At 40.9% G+C, this 19,854-nt stretch overlaps 2 protein-coding genes across 2 annotated transcripts in view; one reads left to right on the top strand and one right to left on the bottom strand.

Moving 5' to 3' along the window:
* Nucleotides 1-95: 95 nt before the first annotated feature.
* ucmab (upper zone of growth plate and cartilage matrix associated b) lies at nucleotides 96-12,262 on the top strand. The gene is made up of 5 exons (XM_033635612.2): nucleotides 96-417; nucleotides 576-641; nucleotides 734-829; nucleotides 8,166-8,264; nucleotides 8,347-12,262. Exons 1-5 carry the CDS (start codon nucleotides 360-362, stop codon nucleotides 8,442-8,444), a joined length of 417 nt encoding a protein of 138 aa, XP_033491503.2. The 5' UTR covers nucleotides 96-359; the 3' UTR covers nucleotides 8,445-12,262.
* Nucleotides 11,375-19,854, bottom strand: part of camk1db (calcium/calmodulin-dependent protein kinase 1Db) — a 38,153-nt gene continuing 29,673 nt past the window's right edge. Inside the window, exons 8-11 of the mRNA XM_033635464.2 lie at nucleotides 18,853-18,931; nucleotides 18,034-18,121; nucleotides 17,755-17,917; nucleotides 11,375-15,373 (exon numbers count right to left, since the gene is read on the bottom strand). Coding sequence (XP_033491355.1) covers nucleotides 15,222-15,373; nucleotides 17,755-17,917; nucleotides 18,034-18,121; nucleotides 18,853-18,931 — 482 coding nt within the window. The 3' untranslated portion in view covers nucleotides 11,375-15,221. The remainder of the gene's footprint in view (nucleotides 15,374-17,754; nucleotides 17,918-18,033; nucleotides 18,122-18,852; nucleotides 18,932-19,854) is intronic.

Genomic DNA, 19,854 nt, shown 5'->3' with positions numbered 1-19,854 from the left:
AGAAATGTCAGAAACATGTTTTTACCGTCTATCATTCATCTTTTCTCTTGTAAGTGTGGGTATTAACCAGGCAAGTGGTGCATGGTGTCATTTCCAAAGTGAGGCCTGTAGGTTTTATCTCTATGACTAAAGAAAAAGGCCCTTGAGTGGTAAGAAGATCCCAATATTGAGCCAAAATTAAATTCCTGTCACTTGGAAACCCTCTCTGCAGCTTCTTATCAGATCTGCACCCTCCCTCTTCTCTGACAGGCAGTCAATATTCCTCCAGGCTCACACCCCACCTCTCACATACTCACCTCTCCCTCCTGGTCTGCCACATTAGTCCGCATCTCTCAACACATTCAGACACAGAGCTGAAGATGTCCTGGACGTCTGCAGCCCTCCTGGCTCTCCTCTCTGTGCTTCTGGCACTTTCCTGTGAGTCTGATGGAGGAGAATTTACATCAGGAACATCTTTAAAGGGGTTTCGTGTGATGATAGATGTTTGTGTTCTTTGTTTTTCATGCAGAGGTAAGCACGGGTGCCTAGATTCTGTGTTTTAATTTAGATACTTCATGTTTTGTCCTCTGACCCAGTGTCTCCAGAGGCCGACTCTGCAGCTGTGCCCAGCAGCAGCACAAGCGGCGCTAAACATCCACGAGGTGAGAAGCTGCATCAGCTGCATCTCTAACATCCCTACATCTCTTTATCCCTTTATATTGTGAGCTGAACCTCCTCCTGCCCCCCGCTGCAGGTCCGCTGAGGAAGATCTTCTTAAAGGAGGCAGATGCCTCAAACTTCTTCAGGAGACGCAGCAGACGGGGAGCAAAGTCTCAGGATGAGATTAACAGTGAGTTCACTCTGGGTTTGTTTGTGGCAGTTTGAACTCAGGTCAGGTCAGCTGAGGTGGTGTGCGTCTGTGTGTGTTTGTGGTGAGTGTTGGCATCTGTGCCTTATAATGCAGGACATTTTGGCAGCAGAGACGCACCCACACTAATTTCTTCACTGTTATGCCACAGCTGAAGTCATCATATATCATCCAAATTAATGATAGCATTCAATGTTTGCTTTTCTTGAAACAAGAAAAATAATCCTGCACACTCTTGATCACTTGCACTCACATTTGTTAGTGATTTATTTTATGGAAAAAAGCAAGTTTAAATGATAAACTATGTGAAATTCTTTGGTTCCCTCACAGTCAACTGTTTGTGATCCTACACACACCCATAGGTGGAGATTTTGGTGGGACGCAAGAGTCACGACCCCCTCAATATTTAAAAAATGTGCATTCATCCCCCACAATAAAAACATTAAAGTAGCAGAGAACTTTTATTTTGACAAAATTTAAAACATTTACACCATAAATTGATGCAGAAAAAGCACAAACTGGTGCATAAAATTCACCAGAATGCAGGAAATTAAGTGTTTGATGCTCACATTTTTTTGCAGAGGCCCTCCAAACCCCCAATTTATATGCCCCCCAGTGTTAATACAAAACCTACAGCCTTGCACAGACTCATCTTTAAAACTTTATGGTGCGCAAAAACATTGTCACAATTTTTACCTCTTTAAAAAAGGGCTGAGATAAATCCAGTGAAGGTCAACATACTACAGAAATAAGTGTTATTCTCCTCAAACATGACAGGACAGGGTGGACTGCTGCACTGCCATCAATAAAAGTTTACTAGATTTGGCTGAACTGATCTGAGTAAAACATTTACTGCCTCCTAAAAGAAGTCGTCTCACAGAAGTAGCTCTTGAGAAAGTATAGACCTGCACAAACTCAGCGGTTATCACTGGGGAAAATGAGGCAAATATGCTCGACATCAACAAAACAAAGCATTCATCTTATTAACAGGATAAAAAAAAAAGTGTGTTAAGCATCTAAAATACTGTGCGAAAAACAGAGATAATACCTCTTTGTGTCCTCTGAACATAATCAGTCATTGTACAGTTTAACCACACTGATATATTTCTCTCTGTTGTTAAAAATAGTGTATTTTTTGGGCACAGTGATAGATATGGTTTATGTTTTATTTGCAAGAAAGAAAGGTCAGACAGAAAAAAAGGACATTGTAATAAAATACGTGTGCAGGTGTGGTTAAAAAAACATGAAGGTCTTATCTAAAAACTTCACAGATAAGAGAGAAAAGTTTATTTATATAGCATCTTATCATACACAAGTGTCATTCAAAGTCATTTACAGGCAAAAGATAAGAAAAATAAATGAAATAAGACAAATAAGAGTACAGATGAATTTAAAAACCAAAGTGATCAGATAAAAGTACTATAAAAATGGATTAACCCCTTGACACTTGGAGTGACATCACTTTTCTTGTGCTGCTTTCCAATACCTTTCACAAGTATTTAAACCTTTGAACCCTGAACAGGGTGGTGTAATTTCTTTCAAAAACGTGGGAAAAAAGGCACTGAGCAACTTGGTGAGAAAAAAAAAATATTCAGAAATGAAAAAGAAAAAAATAGGGAGGAAAAATGTATTTATAATTATTATTATATTACATTTTAAATTATGTTACAGAATTATTAGAATTTTTGAGTCACTCTTTCCAGGTCATTTGCATGTTTGTTTATTTTTAACTTTATTTTTTCCCTTTTTTTTAATTAATTTTCTTGTTTCTAACTTTCTTTTTACTAATTCCATGCTATTTTTGGGGGGGGGGGCTCATTTCTTTTTTTAATTGCTAACTGCGTTCTTCCCATGTTTTTAAAAGTAATCAAATCAGTTTGCTCAGCTTTCAAAGTTTAAATAAAAAGCTGTGGAAAAGAAAACAGTCTTAAGTTTAGTTTTAAAAATGGCTACAGTTGGGGCATATAAATATAAAATAATGCAAACTAAATATGAATTAGCATGCATGTCTTTTATCTTCCTAAATACACTGTAAATTATGGTTTGCCTGCTAATTGAAAAAGACAATAAATGATTCTAGACTCTTCTAGACCATTCAGGACAAAATCAAGATTATTCAATACACACTCTTTTTGGCATCTAAGTGCCTTTGGGTGCTGTTCTGTTGTATAGACCGAGACAGTTACTCTTGAAACATTTTTTTTCCTGCAGTTTGACTGGACAGTGAGCCAACATGTTATTGACAGTCTGAATGTTTTCATGGCAGCCAGCAGCTGTTAACAGTTGTGTGAACCTGCTCTGACCACAGACCACCTCAGACCTGTCTGATCACACAGCAGCTCTGCTCCCACTGCTGGAGACTGCAGCAGGAGCCACAGGGCAGCATGGAGCTCATCCCCACACACACATACAGACACACACACACACATACCTCACGATAAAATCAGTGAATATCCCTTGGCGAGCATTGAGAAAATTCACATGCTGTACACTGTTTGACATTCTCGAGTGATTTAACAGCACCGGTTATGTACAGTTCTGCCAACAGGAAGGTGAGAGCACACACACTGCTGCTCTGAGTCTGGGTTGTGTAACATGCCGTGGGTCTGTGTGTGCGTGTGTGTGTGTGTATCGACAACAAAAAGACACTTTGTGCAGTTAAAAGCAGGGATAAAGTGAACACAAAGCAGTAAACACAGTGAAAAGGCCGAGATGGACTGAGAGTGAGTGGGTGAGCGGTTGGTTGGGAGTTGAATGTGGAATGTGCCGACACACAGGCAGAAAGGGGTCAGAGAAAAACCAAGTTAAAAAAAGTGAGACAAATAAATTGTGCGCACTTTGAAGAGCCTCTCTTGCCACATAATGACATAAAAGCACAACATCTCGCTGGCGGGCAGGTGAAATTTGCAAAGGAAAATATCTGATAAATGTATTAGGCGTTCAGTAGGTGGATAAAGTAAATTTCAGGCAAAGTATGGACATCAAAATGTAGACATCAGACTTTATACGCTGCTGCTTGACTTTTTGTGGGAGTTGGTGAGATCTGCTGTGGCGTATCAGGGGAAGAAAACAATGGATGATTAACACTGCTGTGCAGCAAGATAACAACCCAAAAATAGGAGGAAGGTGCCCTCAAATGTTTTTATCTGCAAGTCACGAATACTGAGCTGCAGCTAATCTGTAAATCTTATAAACATTAACCTCTGTAACATAAAACTAAGTGTCTTGAATCTGCAGCATGAGCTCCAGCTCCACTGCATGCACAGACTTGTGCTGGGAATCCTGCTGAAAGGTCAAAGGTTGTGACTGGCATTTGGAAAGGTTAGCGTGAATATCCCAAACCTTTCTTATCTCAGCTAATGGCTCTCTCTGTTACTGCAGTCAGTGTGTGTGTCTCACTAACATGACAGATGAGGACGTTAATGTGCTCCGTATATCCAATATTGCTGATCAGAGGTCAGAGGCAGGTCACTCCTCTATAGCTATATTAATACCAACATGAACCCAGGGGTCTCCTTACAGAAAAATATCCTAACTGCTTCTCTTATTTTAACCCGTTTTGATCCAATTGTGTTCCAAACACAAAAAAAATATTCTAATGGTGGATTTCTACTCTAAATGCACTCATTAAAGATCAGGATACTGAATTATCTGGGGGTATTTTTTGCATTCATTCCAGTGGATGAAAAATCTTAACACATTCTCACCCCGACCTCGTCACACATTGACATCTGGTTATGGACTTTCTACGTCCACATACGTCATGCAAGGTACCCTGAGTGCGTTAGTTGTTGACGTTCTGGGATGCCATGTCAAGGTCTGCCTGTTACATGCATTGTCTTCTTTCAACAGACATTTAATATTTACATACAGTCTCTTTCAAAATACAGGCACTTCATCGGCACAACACCGCAAATTCACATTTTTTCCCTCCAACAGCAAAAACATGTGGTTAGGTTTGGGAAAAAAAGAACAGGGTTTGGCTTTAGAAAAGTCGATGTTTGTTGGACCCATTCACCACCCCACCCACCCTCTCTACTTGGACTTTCGCCGCCTTAACTCTTGTCCCACTGCGTTTCCCCCTGATACCACCAAGCACCCTTAAACATAAAGGCTACTGGCCACGTATCATACAGATGTTAAAAGACATCTTTTTTCGTCGACACCACCACGACACCACAAGTCACTGCCCAGGTGCTGTATTTAGATGACTTTGAAGTGAGACCGGGTTGAAAAATGGCAATAAATGGTCTTAATAGACCTTTTTTCAACAAAAAACACAAGGTTATTTATTTTTCATGAATGTTTTACTCAAAGCAACACACTGCCCTTATGCTTGTATTGTCACTACCAAAAATATTCTTAATACTTATATCCAGAAAACAGTATGTTGAAAACTTCCTGAGATGAATATTGTGTGTACATAATCAATAAAATGTATTATAAAGTCATTCAGAAAATCAAATTAGAACGGTATTTCCGCACTTCAATTTCCAGAGATATTCACTGTCCATTCCAATAGACGGATATTTTTGAAAAAGTCCTGAGTAAAAGCTACAAATCTTTAATGATTTTTTGACATTTAGAAGTTATATAACAACTCATGTTTACTTTAAATGCAGTTTAAACACAAGTTATGTATTTTAATAGACTAAAACTTACCTTACACTTCGTCTTTGCCTCACCGTCGGCCACACTTGTTGAAAAAGGGAGCGTGGTTCTCTTGCAGTCCACTTTAGATGATGTGGAACGCTGTGATTGGCTTATAGACAAATAAATCTGTGCACTTTTTGTGGAGTCAGATGACAGTAATCATAGATCGAGGCATCCTAGAAAAGTCCCGTTTATTGGAATGGACAAAGAATCTGAATGTGATAGGTTTCAAAAACAGGAAACGTCATATCTTCCATTACAGAGGCAGTTCCTAAACTCGTGTCTGTGTCCTATCTCAGACCTGCTATCTTAACTTAAAGATCTAGTGTGTAGGATTTAGTGGCATCTAGCAGTGAGGTTGCAGATTGCAACCAACTGAAACTCCTCCTGTGTGCCAAGTGTCTGGAGCCAGCGTTTTGTTCGTTCTGGGCCACTGCAGAAACAACATGATGGACTCCTTGAAAGATGACCTACTTATGAAGGTATAAAGATTACTGAATATAGCGTTCGAGGCAAGGACCTGTTGGGCCCTGTTGCATCACATGATGGACCCAGAAGTTGTAATTCCACTGTTTGGCCTCTTTGTTGGCTTCAAAGTCCAGCACCTCTGTGGCCCTGGACCCGCTCTGTAGATATTAACAGCTCATTCTAGGGTGACAAAAACATTGAGATTTTTAGTTTCGGGTGATTATAAACTAAAAAAACAACATATTTAGGAATAACATATTCCATCTCTGACCATAGATGCCCCTGAATCCCACACACTGGACCTTTAAGAAATCCTAACTATAACTGTAAATTTGATTCTTCAGTTTGTATCTATTTTTAGAATGTACACGAGGGTGCATGCATCTTCGATCAGAATGTACGGATAGGCTACTCGAGATGGACGAGTCATGTGGAAAATATATTTTGCATCACCACAGTACAGATAACTTGGGTGACCTCTGTGAGGCTGCATGAGATGTAAGGCTGTGCTGTTATAGACAGAATGAATTCAAAATGAATCATCTTGGCAGTCGATATTCTCCATTTATAAAGTCCAGGACATTTAAAGCGTCATCATACAGTTTGAGGAGCCTTTCAGTCATTACATTTCAGTGTTTATGTTGTTCCCCATCTTCACTGTCAGTGCCATAGAGACCTCACAACAGCGCGGCTGCTATTTTTGGTAGTATTTTAAATTTAGGACAGGGTCTGACGTTGGATTCCTAACTTGAGAAAGTTGGGGCGGTTCTGTAATAACAAAATACCTATTCAAAGATCTGATTTTTTTCCTAAATGCAGTTAGGAAACATTTCTGTAGTACCAAAAAATCTTAAATGTCATCCTAAACTGAGATAAGATAGGATTCCATCACTACTAAAGAGGCGGTGGTGGTGCAGTGGTTGGCATTGTCGCCTCACAACCCAAACAGGATAAGCAGTCACGGAAGTCTCATATCATTGGTTCAGCAGAAAACCAATGACATCAGTGTACATTTGTGAGTTTTATATTAAGATGGCCTTGAAAAAAAATGTGATTCTATTGTTGAATTCTTTCTACCTACATGCATATTTCTGGATCTAGTAAGAGGGGTGAGACGTTACTCATTAATTTTCTCTCCATCACTTGGGGCTCCAGGTTTTTTGTGTTTTCAAGATTCAGCCTTGGCAACAAACAGCTTCTGTGAATCACAGCTTCACCACAAATACCAGCGTTATGAAGTTCACAAAAAAGCAGCTTTTGTTCAGACACGGCGATTCAGTCCTGGGGTGTTTTTTGAGGTTGTAGTTTTGAGATGTTTAACAGTCATTGTGTTGAGCATATGTGTGTCTATACTTGCAGGTGAAACTGTGCTTCCTGTTTCTACATAGCAGTTTATTTTCAGACCATGTCATCACAGTGGTCTTCTCTTTGATAGGGCATGTTTGGAAAAATTAGCTGTACGTGGGAGAGTTGATTGAAGTATGTTAGGCCTAAAAAATCCCCAGTGGCTTCTATACAGGAAGTTAGCTGCAGACAAACCACCCCTCCCCTGTTTATGGTTTTTACAGGTGGTGTATTTAGCTCAGTTCTACAGAGCTTAGCGAGCAGGACGATATAAATAAATACCCCCGAAAAACGTCAGATGACTGTAATCATCTTCTACAAAACCTACACTACCAGCTCACTCAGCTGAAATGTTCATTTTGTAAATATTAGCACAGGAAACAAAGTTTTCTGATAGTAAACTGTTGTTAATGTCATAAATCTAAGGTTATTTCACAAGAAACTAGCTACAAATATTAAATTAGCATGATTTCTTTGTACTATTTTACATTTTATAGACATTTTTTAGTGAAAATATGGTCGCTAATCAGTTAAAATCCAAGATTATCCTGGTCATATTGATAATAATGGATCAATTAGAATTATTAAATCTTCTTTTGTTGTTAGTGTTCAAATGAAATGCAACATTAAACAAATAAAGGGACAATCAGGCTAACTCACAGTGTCTTTTAAAGTCAGTTTCTTGGTTCAGCAGCTGTTTTATGTGCACTTTATGTGTCTGATGTTCTGTCTGCTTCATCAGCAAATCCTCCTCCTGTGTTAATATGACAATAAACTACTGAATGTGAGATGTTTATCATTCTACACTCAGTTAATTCATCCTCCTCCTCCTCTTCCTCCTCTGTGCTTGCAGCTGAGCAGAGGCTGATGCTGGCCGCAGATGAACGAAAGAGAGAGTTCCACGAGGAGAAGAGGAACGAGTTTGAGAGCTACGCTGAAGAGGAGCATGATGGTATATCTGATGTAGATGAGAGCGACGAGTTCATTCACTCGACGGGCTCATTCATCCACTAAAATTCTCATCATCTTCCCAGAGCAAAACGAGAGGAGCAGAGAGAGCACCGAGCAGTGGAGGGAGTTTCACTACGACGGAATGCATCCCCCACACGAGTACAACCGTCAGTCCATCTGAGACAGAGGGGAGAGGTGGTGCAGTAAGAGTTTATAGGAACACCAGTGAGGCCTTTGTCCTCTGACGATGACAGCAGAGACATCAGCCACAGACTACTACAGCTAACTTTTGAATTAATAAACAATATGTAGAAAGGTGCTGAAGTGCCTTTTCCTTTCCTTGCATTTAATGACGGTGACACAGTGCATAAAAGATAACCATAAATCATTGATATTAGACACAATAAAGAAACATTGAGTGTTGTATGGGTTATAGATAAAGATTATTTTCATTGTCAATTAATAAATAAAACTGACCAAAATAATAATAACAATAAAATTGCTTGCTTTGTCTGAGCAGCAGTCAAAAACCCAAAAACTGAAGATCAACCAACACACTTTACTGTTGTAGTGTGCGAAGACAACCAGCAAATATTTAGCTACATTTGAGAAAATGGAACCGGTGGATATCTGACTGTTTCGCTAAGTGACAGAAGAATGTCGGCAATGTACGTTTTTGCAAATCACAGATACATTACATTGCAGATACGTTGAAATTTTATGCTTCAACAACTCTGTGATTAACGTGTGGTAACGTTAAAGGTAATGTAAGGTAAGGTAAGGTAAGGTAAACTTTAACGTCCCTGAGGGCCAATTTGAGATACAGACAGCAGTCATAACAGAGAACAACACATAACACACAGTATCCACTATCACAAACTGTCAGAGGTAAATCACGGACATTAGTGGTCACTGCTGGTTAAGATAGCAGACGGGACAAAGGAGGATCTGTAATGCTTAGTGCTGTGTTTAGAGAGGCAAAACCTCCGCCAACACCATGGAGGGGATGTTGAGAGTCTGAGACGATAGACCGAGCTTTAGAGGTGACCCTCTCTTCATACAGATGCTGTAGGTTAAGTAACACCAGTGAACCTACAGCTCTACTTGACCACTTTTTTCAACTTTCAACTAAAAGGATGGACTCCACTAATGCAAGTTTAGGCACAAAAACTACTTGGTTACGGCTAGAAAAAATCAAATGTTGGCTTAAGATACCTGGTTTTGGGGGCACAATCCCTGCTGGAAAAGAAGGGATGTCTTGGTTAAAAGCAGCTACTTTTCATGCCACTATCCCTGCTGAAAAAAACAATAAACACCCACGTCTTGTGGCTAAAAAGCTGAAGGAAAAACAGTGACAGCTCCCTAAAAACACCCAGTGTTGTTGTTTGTTGGTTTTGAACAGTCGTCTGAAGCTTGGCAGGTGTCTAGGTGACATGTCATCCACCATCCCCTCCACCCACCAATGAAAAGGTCAGCTATGTTTGTATACTGTTGCTTTAGAAACTAACGTTGAATGATACGTATGAAACGGGCAAATAACATATTTGTGGTTTGCAGAAACGAACAATGCCAACTTTTTCTTCTGATGACTGGTTTTACTTCAAAAACGTCATTGACAGACAATTAAATGTAGGCTACAGTATCTATCTCATACTAAATAGTGAAGTTACTTTTGTTTGGGGTCAATTAGAGCCTAAAAAGGTTCTTGTTAAGGGGGATTTATACTTGTGCGTCAGCTCTATGCAGAGCCTACACCGTTGCCTACACATGTGGCCTATGCCGTTGTGAGCATTTATACTTGTGCGGTGGTGTCTGTGTCACTTTGCAGTTACACCTCCAAAACACTAGTCGGCAGCGGAGGTTTCTGTGAAGTGCTGTAAAGTTTAGTTGATTCAAAACTCACATCAAACATGGCTCAATAGAGACAATTTCAAACACAAGTACACAAATCAGCTTCACTATAACTCACAGCATTCACAGACAAACACTTGTCTTTTGCTGGACACATTTTCCCCACAAATACGACATGCTAATGTTTTTAGCACGAGCCTATGGCATTTTACATTTTATAAATTAGCCTAGCGGCTAGCAGACTTTTCCTCTACTTGTATGGAGCCAGGAACAACAGCAACATTTAACAAAGGTAATGTTATAAAATTCGGCTCCATTACAACTCACAAGGTTCATCGACAAACTGCCTTATACTTAATGCGTCTTACAAACAAATACAACATGCTAACGTTATTAGCATAAGCCTATGGCATTTTGCAAAGTATGACTTAGCTTAACAACTAGCGGAGATATCCTCCACTCATATGAAGCCAGGATAAATCACAAGGATAAAAATGTTATTGTGGGGAGGCTTTACTGTCTTCACAATTTATTGTTATTTATTTGTGGAATTAAAGTAAATAAAAGCTTCGTTTCCACTGAGGGAAATGGTTCCAGCTTACAAAAATAGGAGATCTTCATCGCCATGACGTGTAGTTACATTTCTGGGGAGGTGCACATCAGGCAGGCATAGGCCCTTTATCGATGCAGAGCCTACACCATAGGTACGGCGTCCATTCAATGCAGAAGTATAAATCCTGCTTTAGACTTCTTATAAGCAAATTATTATAAAACTTCAATAACAGACACCCAAATAGACTTAATCGGGATTATGGAGACACAGTGTTGCATAAAAAGCTCTGTCAACACCAGTCATAGAAACAGAGCAGATGAAAATCCATTGTATTTAATAGCCCAGGTCTCTGAAACCCCAAACCCAAGTCTGTTGCAGATGTCTTAAACATGTCATCAGTTTGAAATAAAATTAAAATAAATAAAATTAGACAAAATTATAAAGTACTGAGCTGTTTTTAGCTGTAAAGGAGGGCCTGGGTTAAGTAGATGTGCAATGTTTCATGCTATATTACCAGAGAAAGAATACATGTGAATAATCTGTATTTACTCAAATACATATACTGTTCTTACTATACATTTACTCACTTGTGATGTCATGTGTTTAATATTCTAACATAATCGTTTAAATATCTGTATTTTTACTTAAAGACATATGTACAAACTGTTACTAACCTTATTTCCTGTCAAAGAAGCAACAACTCATGCAAACAAGACTCTGATTTTAATACATAAATCTCTACAACTCCAAAGCACATTTCTGCAACAATATGTAATACATGCAAACTGTGGGGCTGTAAATGCTTCATATTTTTGCTTTCTGCTGACGGATTTTTTTTGGGGGGGGGGGAAATATATAGGGAAGACCAAAATAAACACTCAAGACCCAAGCTAGCTGTGTTGTTGAGATTTGTATTTACAGTGAGTAGACCTCAGTATTCACCACAACATTTTTAGATGATTCAAGATGGCAGAGTCCTCGATAGTGGACATGTTCTGGTGGAGTGTTCTCTTTTCGCCCATTCATGTTAAAATGAAATAGAGGTACCACAGAGAAAATACAAAGACAGATCCCTTCTCATCTCTGTGTGAAAGTCTCTGGAGAGGGGAGGAGGAAGAGTGTTTCTGCTAAATTCAACAGGCTGGTATGAAAGCACAGTGGTTAAACACAGAGTGAGTGAGCTGCTCTCAGACCAGCCACAGAAGCAGAGCACGATATTACAACTACTGGACTGTACACTAGTGATCTGACTGATTCTGCAGTCGTTATTGAGATACGTTTTCATTTATTTGTCATTTTACATTTTTGTGAATGTGCACTTCACTGATGAACACTATCTTTTAAAAGGAACAGTGTATAAGATTTAGGGGGATTTTGTGGCATTTAGCAGTGAGGATTGCAGATTGCAACCAGCTTTAACCTCTCCTGGTTAGAATTCCTTCAGTGTTCATTGTTCAGGAGGTTTTTACCACAGAGGTCTCTCCCTCCAAAACAAATGAACCAGGTGATATAAACCGGTAAAAACAATTAATAAAACAGTTTCACGTTACAAATCAGCTTCTCTGGCACTGTTCAGCATGTGGGAGTCGGGCCCCTAGCCAAGAACATGTTAATGTGTGCTCACCTTTTTTCCCTGATAATGTAAGATCCAGACCTTTAGGAGGTTTTTGCCAGAAGCCAAATTATCCTCAGGTCTCATCCTTTCCAAAACAAACGGACCCAGTAATTTAACCCTGAAAAAACACTGTATAAAGCAGTTTCCCGTAAAGAAAAAAAAAATCAGTGTTTTTCTGATGCTGCTCGTCGCACAGTGGTTGCCAATGACGTGAAAACCTGAATAGTCAGCATGTTCTCTCTGCTCACTCGTCAAATACCATCATTTGTCAGCGTATCTTGGTCTTTGACACAAACACATAGAGGCACCCTTCACAGTAGTATGATACGAGCCAAATGGCGGCTGTTTCTCATGCAACAGGCAACAACCAAACCAATCAAATACCACTGCTTTGTCAGTGGACCTCTGCATCAGACACTAAAGCACAGAGGCACCCTTCGCAGCAGTGTAATATGCACCGGGCGGTGGCAGTAGGTGATGCTGCTGGCAACTACCATGGTATAAATAGCGATAAAGTCCACATAGGGCGGACGGGAGTGGAGGTGGATGTGTCAAACAAACTCTGGACTTTCACCCTGGAGCCTGCTGTTTATCTCCAGTGTGAAACCAAAAGTCAATCGAGTTATTATGTTAACAAAGTAGTGTGCTAGTATGTGTAGCATGCTAGGCTAGTGACATATATAATGTGACATTACGTTAGTAACAACTGTACTTGCTAAACCTACACCATTATGTTTTTTCTAAACCTAATCACATGCTTTTGTTACCTAAACCTAAAGGAAGTAAACCTAAAGAGTTTTTTTTGCGTATGTTGTTAATTTAAAAAGACTGTGTGCATGTTATGAGCAGAAACTGTACATTTCCTGTAAGTAATTGAAGTTTATTTAGAAATGTAACAGGACATAATGCACTTAAGTGCCTGTGTCCACATAGCATCTTTTTTTAACTCTTCTCAATGAGGAGTGAGCATATGTGTCCTAATGTGGGCGCCTGGGGAAAAAGCGCCACGCCCAGTGTCTTTTTTCAGAGTGCTCTGCCTTTTTTGTGCTGCCGCTCAAAATGCTTTAAGTTGAAAATCTCTGCACTTTTTGGTAAGGCGCCAGTGACGTCACTGCTGCTTCTTTAGCTAGGCTACTGTCTACTGTCACAACAAAGTCTGAAAAGCTCATTTTTGGGGGGCAGAACAGTCAGTGGACACCAGATGTTGCCGGTGAGCGTTGTGCTTTTATCACTGTTTGCTTTGCAAGCTTGTTGACAGTGTATTCAACCCTCTGTTAATGTAGCATTATGTTAGCTACCTGGCTAATGTTAGTGTCAAGATATTCTTGTCATAGAAACAAAAACCACATGCAGCACGTCATTAATTTTTATGAAGCGCTGGGACGAAGCACTCCCCAGTGTCCTGCCTGCACTTTTGTACAAACACCCCCCACCCACCATGTGGGCCTGAAGAAGCATAAATTGAAATGCTATCCCTGAACGTCTAAAACTGACGTAAAAGGGTACCTAGCACGTATATTAGCATGTAGCTCCACTGACAAAGGAGTGGTATTTGATGACTTGGTATGAGGTTTTGGAATGGCCCGATCTAGAGCCAGTGTTTAATTTGTCCGTTATGAGCTACTGTAGAAACATGGCAATCTCCGTTGACGAGGAGTCACTGCTTATGTTGATATAAACAGCTCATTCTGAGGTGACGAAAACACTACGATTCTTATTTTCAGGTGATTATACACTAAAGAAAACATTTATTATATTATATTCTATTTCCTGCCAACACATCCCCCTAAATCCTACAGACTGGACCTTTAAAGGGAAAAACAATCCATTCGGTGTGATTTATCACTCATACTGTCAGTAATGATGGATTTAAAGAAAGAAAGCATCCGTCAAAGTGTCCCAGTGGCAAAGAGTAATATACACTATTTGGAGGTTTTACTTATCAGCTATTTCCCCGCCACAGTCCTCGTCAGCAGTGAGAGGGGTTTGGTTGGCTTCATGTTGGAGCACATCCCTGAGAACTGGTCACACAGCAACAACATGTGGTTGCCCTCCTGTGGTCAAGGAGGACTTCACAGTCACGTCAAAAAATCAACTCATCAAACAAAACAGCACTTACAAAGTAACATCTATTAGATACTGCGTCTTTCTCATCCAAACAAAAAGCTTCTCAGTCCAGTCTAATAACACATTACACATTTCTTACAAAAGTCATTATAGATTGTAAGAAAATAAATAATCCAATACATTAAGTGCAAAGCACCAGCCCTCTCAGCAATCACTGCTGTGATTGAACCCAATCATCCTGCTCGTACTTCCCGTCCACACACTTTAAAGCAAAGAGATAACACATACCATCACACTGTTGGGAGCCATTGTAGCAAATACCACAGCAAATTAACAAGAGCTGTCAAAGAAACGACAAGAAGTTCAGAGTGCAGATGATGTCACGATTATTTCACCACAGCTTGAAGCTTATATTTCACTTGCATAACACGACTCCACTCAACAGTTCCACACAGGATATTTACACAAGGCATACAGTGGAGCGTCCGTCTCTCAACACGCTCACAGTCTGATAGCAGCTTCAATAAAGAGTTCCCTTCAGTGTGGCACTTCCCAGCTGCTTGTTTATCTGCCGCACAAACATGATCCAGCCTGAACATGGCTTCCACAATAACAACGTCTGGTGAGCATCTTCCCCCCTCTGTACTTCCAGGTCTGGTGTGACAGTGGCAGGGGGAAGCAGCCGGGGTGCCTAGCTGAGCCATGGTAAATGGAGCTGAGCCAACGCTCCTCAAATTCCTCCCGTGGTTAGCAGAAACAGATGGGAGGATGCGGGATGGGCAAACTGGGCGACGACATTGAGGCCCGGGATTATTGAATCCCGTCTCTCAAAGCTCAGTGGTCTCCCAGCTCACCTCCCGCGGAACCTGGCGTCATTTAGTCCCAGTGTGGATGACCGTAACAGTGGAGGGTCGTGGCCGCGATGGCTCGGCCACCACAGATGGTTCTTCTCGTACAGGAGAGGAGGCATCAGAGTCCTGACTGTACACCTGAACAGTGGAGGGCAAAGGTGCTATTGGAGGACCTGTGGGAGAAAATGTAGAGTTGCATTTCATTTACTGAGTTGTTTAAAAAGAAGGAAAGATACAAGTTTAAGGATAAATCTGGAAATCTTCTGTTTTCTGTCAACAAATCCAGTGAAAAGACCAAAACCACTAATGCGTTAAAGAAGCCAGATGATTCTTTAAGCAGGATTTATACTTCTACGTTGAATTGATGTCGTACCTAAGCTCTGCGTCAACATAAAGCCTATGCCATACCCAACGCCGTAGCCTGACGTGCACCTCCCCAGAAATGTCACTAGGCATCGCAGAGATGCCCTTTCCCCCACACCTTTTTGACACTGACACTACATTCACGCTCGCTTTTTGCTTTCATTGGCCAACTGTGCAATCAGGAAACAGGGTCTCGGTCTGGTCTCTATAAACAGATATCTGAAGTTTTTTTAAGCGCTCTGGTTTTTGTTTGTAGTCCCAGTAGTACTGACCAATCACCTTTGAGCGGGCTTTTGTTACATGCAAATTTACCTAAATTCATATGGAGATATCCATTGATAGAATGTCTCGACTTACTCATCTAACTGTATAAAAACGAGTGCATGTAAGAGTCTTGCCCCAGATATCTGCTGGCTACACTGGAACCTCCAGTTTTACCAGTTGCCCCCAGAGGATAAATTGGTCGATTGATTGATGGCCGATTAGTTCCAAGGTTGCTTTTTCAGTGTCTTCCAGGCGAGAGCATCTGATTATCGTATGTGACCGATTGTGCCACTTTTCTATTTTTTTTTAAATAGTCTCCTATGGTCGTATCTCGCTTGAACTACACTGCCTCCATGATCTCCTGTGGTACTGCTCCATTTTGTCCCTATCCACAAGCTTTCAGGGAACATGCACAAATACAGATGATCCGTATCTATTGTTGAGCATAAATGAGCCCTTCAGGCCACTTGTCAATACTTTACGAATTGATGGAATAACATAGTTCTTGAGACAGGACTAAGCTCCCATAAATGTTTTAAAGAGTTACTACGGAGGTGACGTTTCAAACTTCACGCTCTTCATCAGATGAAGTTCATTTGTTAACTTAGGTTCGGGAGCAGGGCCACACCTTAACCTCACCTCTAATTACCTACCAAGCCAACTTATACTATCACAGATTTCTTCACCCACCCTCCCTTTCCCTTCCCCTCATCCATCATCCTTCCTACCTCATCCCTACATTCCTTCATCTTCCCTTCCCTTCTCCCATCATCTCTTCTCATTCAATCTGGTGCATACCATGTCTCATTCTAGGTTTACTGAAGCTAAGTCTAGTGTGTTTTGCGTGATGTTTCGTCCAGCACCTAGTGTTCATCATGTGGATGTGTGCACTTTTGTAAACTGAATACTTTATGAATCCCTGAGCCTGTCTGTGTCACTGAATCCCAAGCTGGTTCTGTCCCACTGGTTCTTACTGAAGGCGTAATTAGTTCCCTGAAACAATTGAGCACTGTAGTTCTTAGCAAACGTAAAATACTGCTATTTTCAGCCATGAATGAAAACACATTTGGAGCTGATTGACTCATAATAAACTCCACTGGACATGTCCATTGTAATGAGGTCACCCGGTGTAGCAGTGTGACTCATTTATGTGTTTTTAATAGTTTTTCGACAGCGGCCGAGCTCGATGACACAGAGGAGTAAGCTTTATCAGGTTTTGGCTGCACAGACAATACGATTGGATCACTTCATTGTTGGTTTTGGTCTTTTCATGGGATTTTTGGCAATGAAAAATGTAGACTATCACTAGACTATCACTAGACTACTTCTTGAAGTTCTTGACTTTGGAAACAGTGAAAACATCGCTGAGCTTTCTGCACGACAACTGAGCAAACTCTATCTATGGATGAAAACCATGAAATGTGATTAAAGGACTGGCTTGTGGAGATAAGATTACTTTGTTGAACATATTTTGTTGTAACTCACAGCAGAATGCACTGACAGACTCCATTACAGTATAAAGAATACAAAATACTTCAACACAATAAATAATATGATGAACATATTAAGACAGCAAATAATAAATTCTATTAATTGCTTTAACACTTTCTCAGATCTAGCGGTGACATCTCCACCAACAGTCAAAAAAAGCAAATGTTTTTTGTTTTGTTCTGTTGTTTGATAAATAATTTACATAATTAAAGTAACTAGCAAAGGTGTGGTACTGTACTAGATCTTACGTTAAATTAAATGGCACCTGAAACGCTGTGACCACATGGCTCATGTCAAATCATTGAATTGGTTAATTGAAAATGACATCTCAAGAGATTTCCAATCATCTCAATGAGGAGGGCAGCAGAGTGAACAGAGCTCGGCACTAAAAGATGGACGTGTTAGTGTCTACAGAGATGTCTAAAGTGTCACTCACAGTCCTTCAGGGAGAGTGGGGCGCAGTCCACAGACTGGCTCTTGGCCGGAGCACGGCTTTGAGGGTTGGACATGGAGTTGCTGTTGTGAATGTTGCTGCCAAAGCTGGTGCCCAGCTGCAGGCGCCTCATGTGGCGGATCACAGCCGTGGCATTAAAGGCTTGCTGTGAAGAGCGGATGTAAACAGACGAATGTGATACCAAAGACACACATAGCACTGTATGTTAGCTGTTGAAGAAGATAAGAGAATATTCTGTCTTTATTTATCTTGTGTACTCACCCTCCATTTGCTTTTGGCAAAGTTTTTCCGCATCTGTCGACTGACTGATTCATGTATGTTCTTGCAGAGAGCTGTGTCTCCGGCAATCCTGAAAATTAAAGTCCTTTTAGATGATGCAAATAAGAATTCACACACAGCTTCACCCTGAATGGTTTATATTTATATCTGTAATACCTTTGGGAATCGTCATCATACTGATTTCCTATTCATTCGGTTCATTAAATTTCATTCCGCTAGATATCTTGATTGATGGGGCGATGTTGTTGCAGGAGCTCACACACTGCATCACTTTCTAACACATTCATCATAATATCTATGTATGAAACCCTGTCAATGAAAGCCATTTCTCTCTGTTATGACACCTGTTACCGCTGCCACAAACCACATATTTGTATCTGGAGGACCACCTGCCCAGGACCCAAAAGGCCCATTAATGGCTAACAGGCCGATTCATATTGGCCACCTCAGCCGGAGACAGCAGCCCACACCGCTCACTTTCGTTAGCTGCAGCTCAGGCCTGGGAAGACATCCTAATTGTTCATTAAAGCTTCCACATTCTTCAAGGATCCTTCAGGACGCCAGCCACTAATTGGCAGCCATTTATTCAGCAGATTTCTCTCTGAGGGCTGGCAATGCTAAGCAGAGGTGGGTTCGCGGCTCGGAGCCATGGCGACAGATGACAGTGGGAGGACATGCTCTCCATGACAAATGCGTAAGCCTGGCAATCTGCGTCATACTGCTGTTTAATCGCAGCGAGATGTGTGTGGTTCCCTGTGTTTGTCTGGTTGAGGCGCAGTGTGGCGGCGGTTAGTTTCTCACCAAGGGTGCTGAAGAGCCTGGTCACATTCGAATCTCTTCTCCGGGTCCTTCTCCATTAGGCAGCTGATGAAGTCTTTGGCTGAGGAGGGGAATGAAAAAGGTCAACAACACGTCCAGTTGAGAGGATGTTGTATACTCTGCAGCAGCGAAAGGTCCTGGAAAGAACTATGTAATTTAGTAGTAATTACAGGGACAATAGAGACGCAGCTGAGGCAGCACTCATACTAAACACCAGCTTCATTAGTTTAGTATTGAAGGAGGAACCAGATAATGTTACAGCAGCTGTGCAGGGTTTAAAACATGTGGATGTTTACCTAAAGAATTTCCTTTTTTTGGCATTTTTGCCTTTATTTGAAAGATGACAGTGAAACAGGGAGACAGAAAGACATGCAACAAAGGTCCCAAGGCGGGAATCAAATACATATATTTATATACAGTACAGGCCAAAAGTTTGGACACACCTTCTCATTCAATGCGTTTTCTTTATTTTCATGACTATTTACATTGTAGATTCTCACTGAAGGCATCAAAACTATGAATGAACACGTGGAGTTATGTACTTAACAAAAAAAGGTGAAATAACTGAAAACATGTTTTATATTCTAGTTTCTTCAAAATAGCCACCCTTTGCTCTGATTACTGCTTTGCACACTCTTGGCATTCTCTCCATGAGCTTCAAGAGGTAGTCACCTGAAATGGTTTTCCCAACAGTCTTGAAGGAGTTCCCAGAGGTGTTTAGCACTTGTTGGCCCCTTTGCCTTCACTCTGCGGTCCAGCTCACCCCAAACCATCTCGATTGGGTTCAAGTCCGGTGACTGTGGAGGCCAGGTCATCTGCCGCAGCACTCCATCACTCTCCTTCTTGGTCAAATAGCCCTTACACAGCCTGGAGGTGTGTTTGGGGTCATTGTCCTGTTGAAAAATAAATGATCGTCCAACTAAACGCAAACCGGATGGGATGGCATGTCGCTGCAGGATGCTGTGGTAGCCATGCTGGTTCAGT

Source organism: Epinephelus lanceolatus, chromosome 5 (genome assembly GCF_041903045.1).
Source record: "Epinephelus lanceolatus isolate andai-2023 chromosome 5, ASM4190304v1, whole genome shotgun sequence".
Classification (NCBI taxonomy): Eukaryota; Metazoa; Chordata; class Actinopteri; order Perciformes; family Serranidae; genus Epinephelus; species Epinephelus lanceolatus.
Note: the sequence above shows the minus strand (reverse complement) of the source record. Positions and strands in the feature narration are given on the sequence as shown.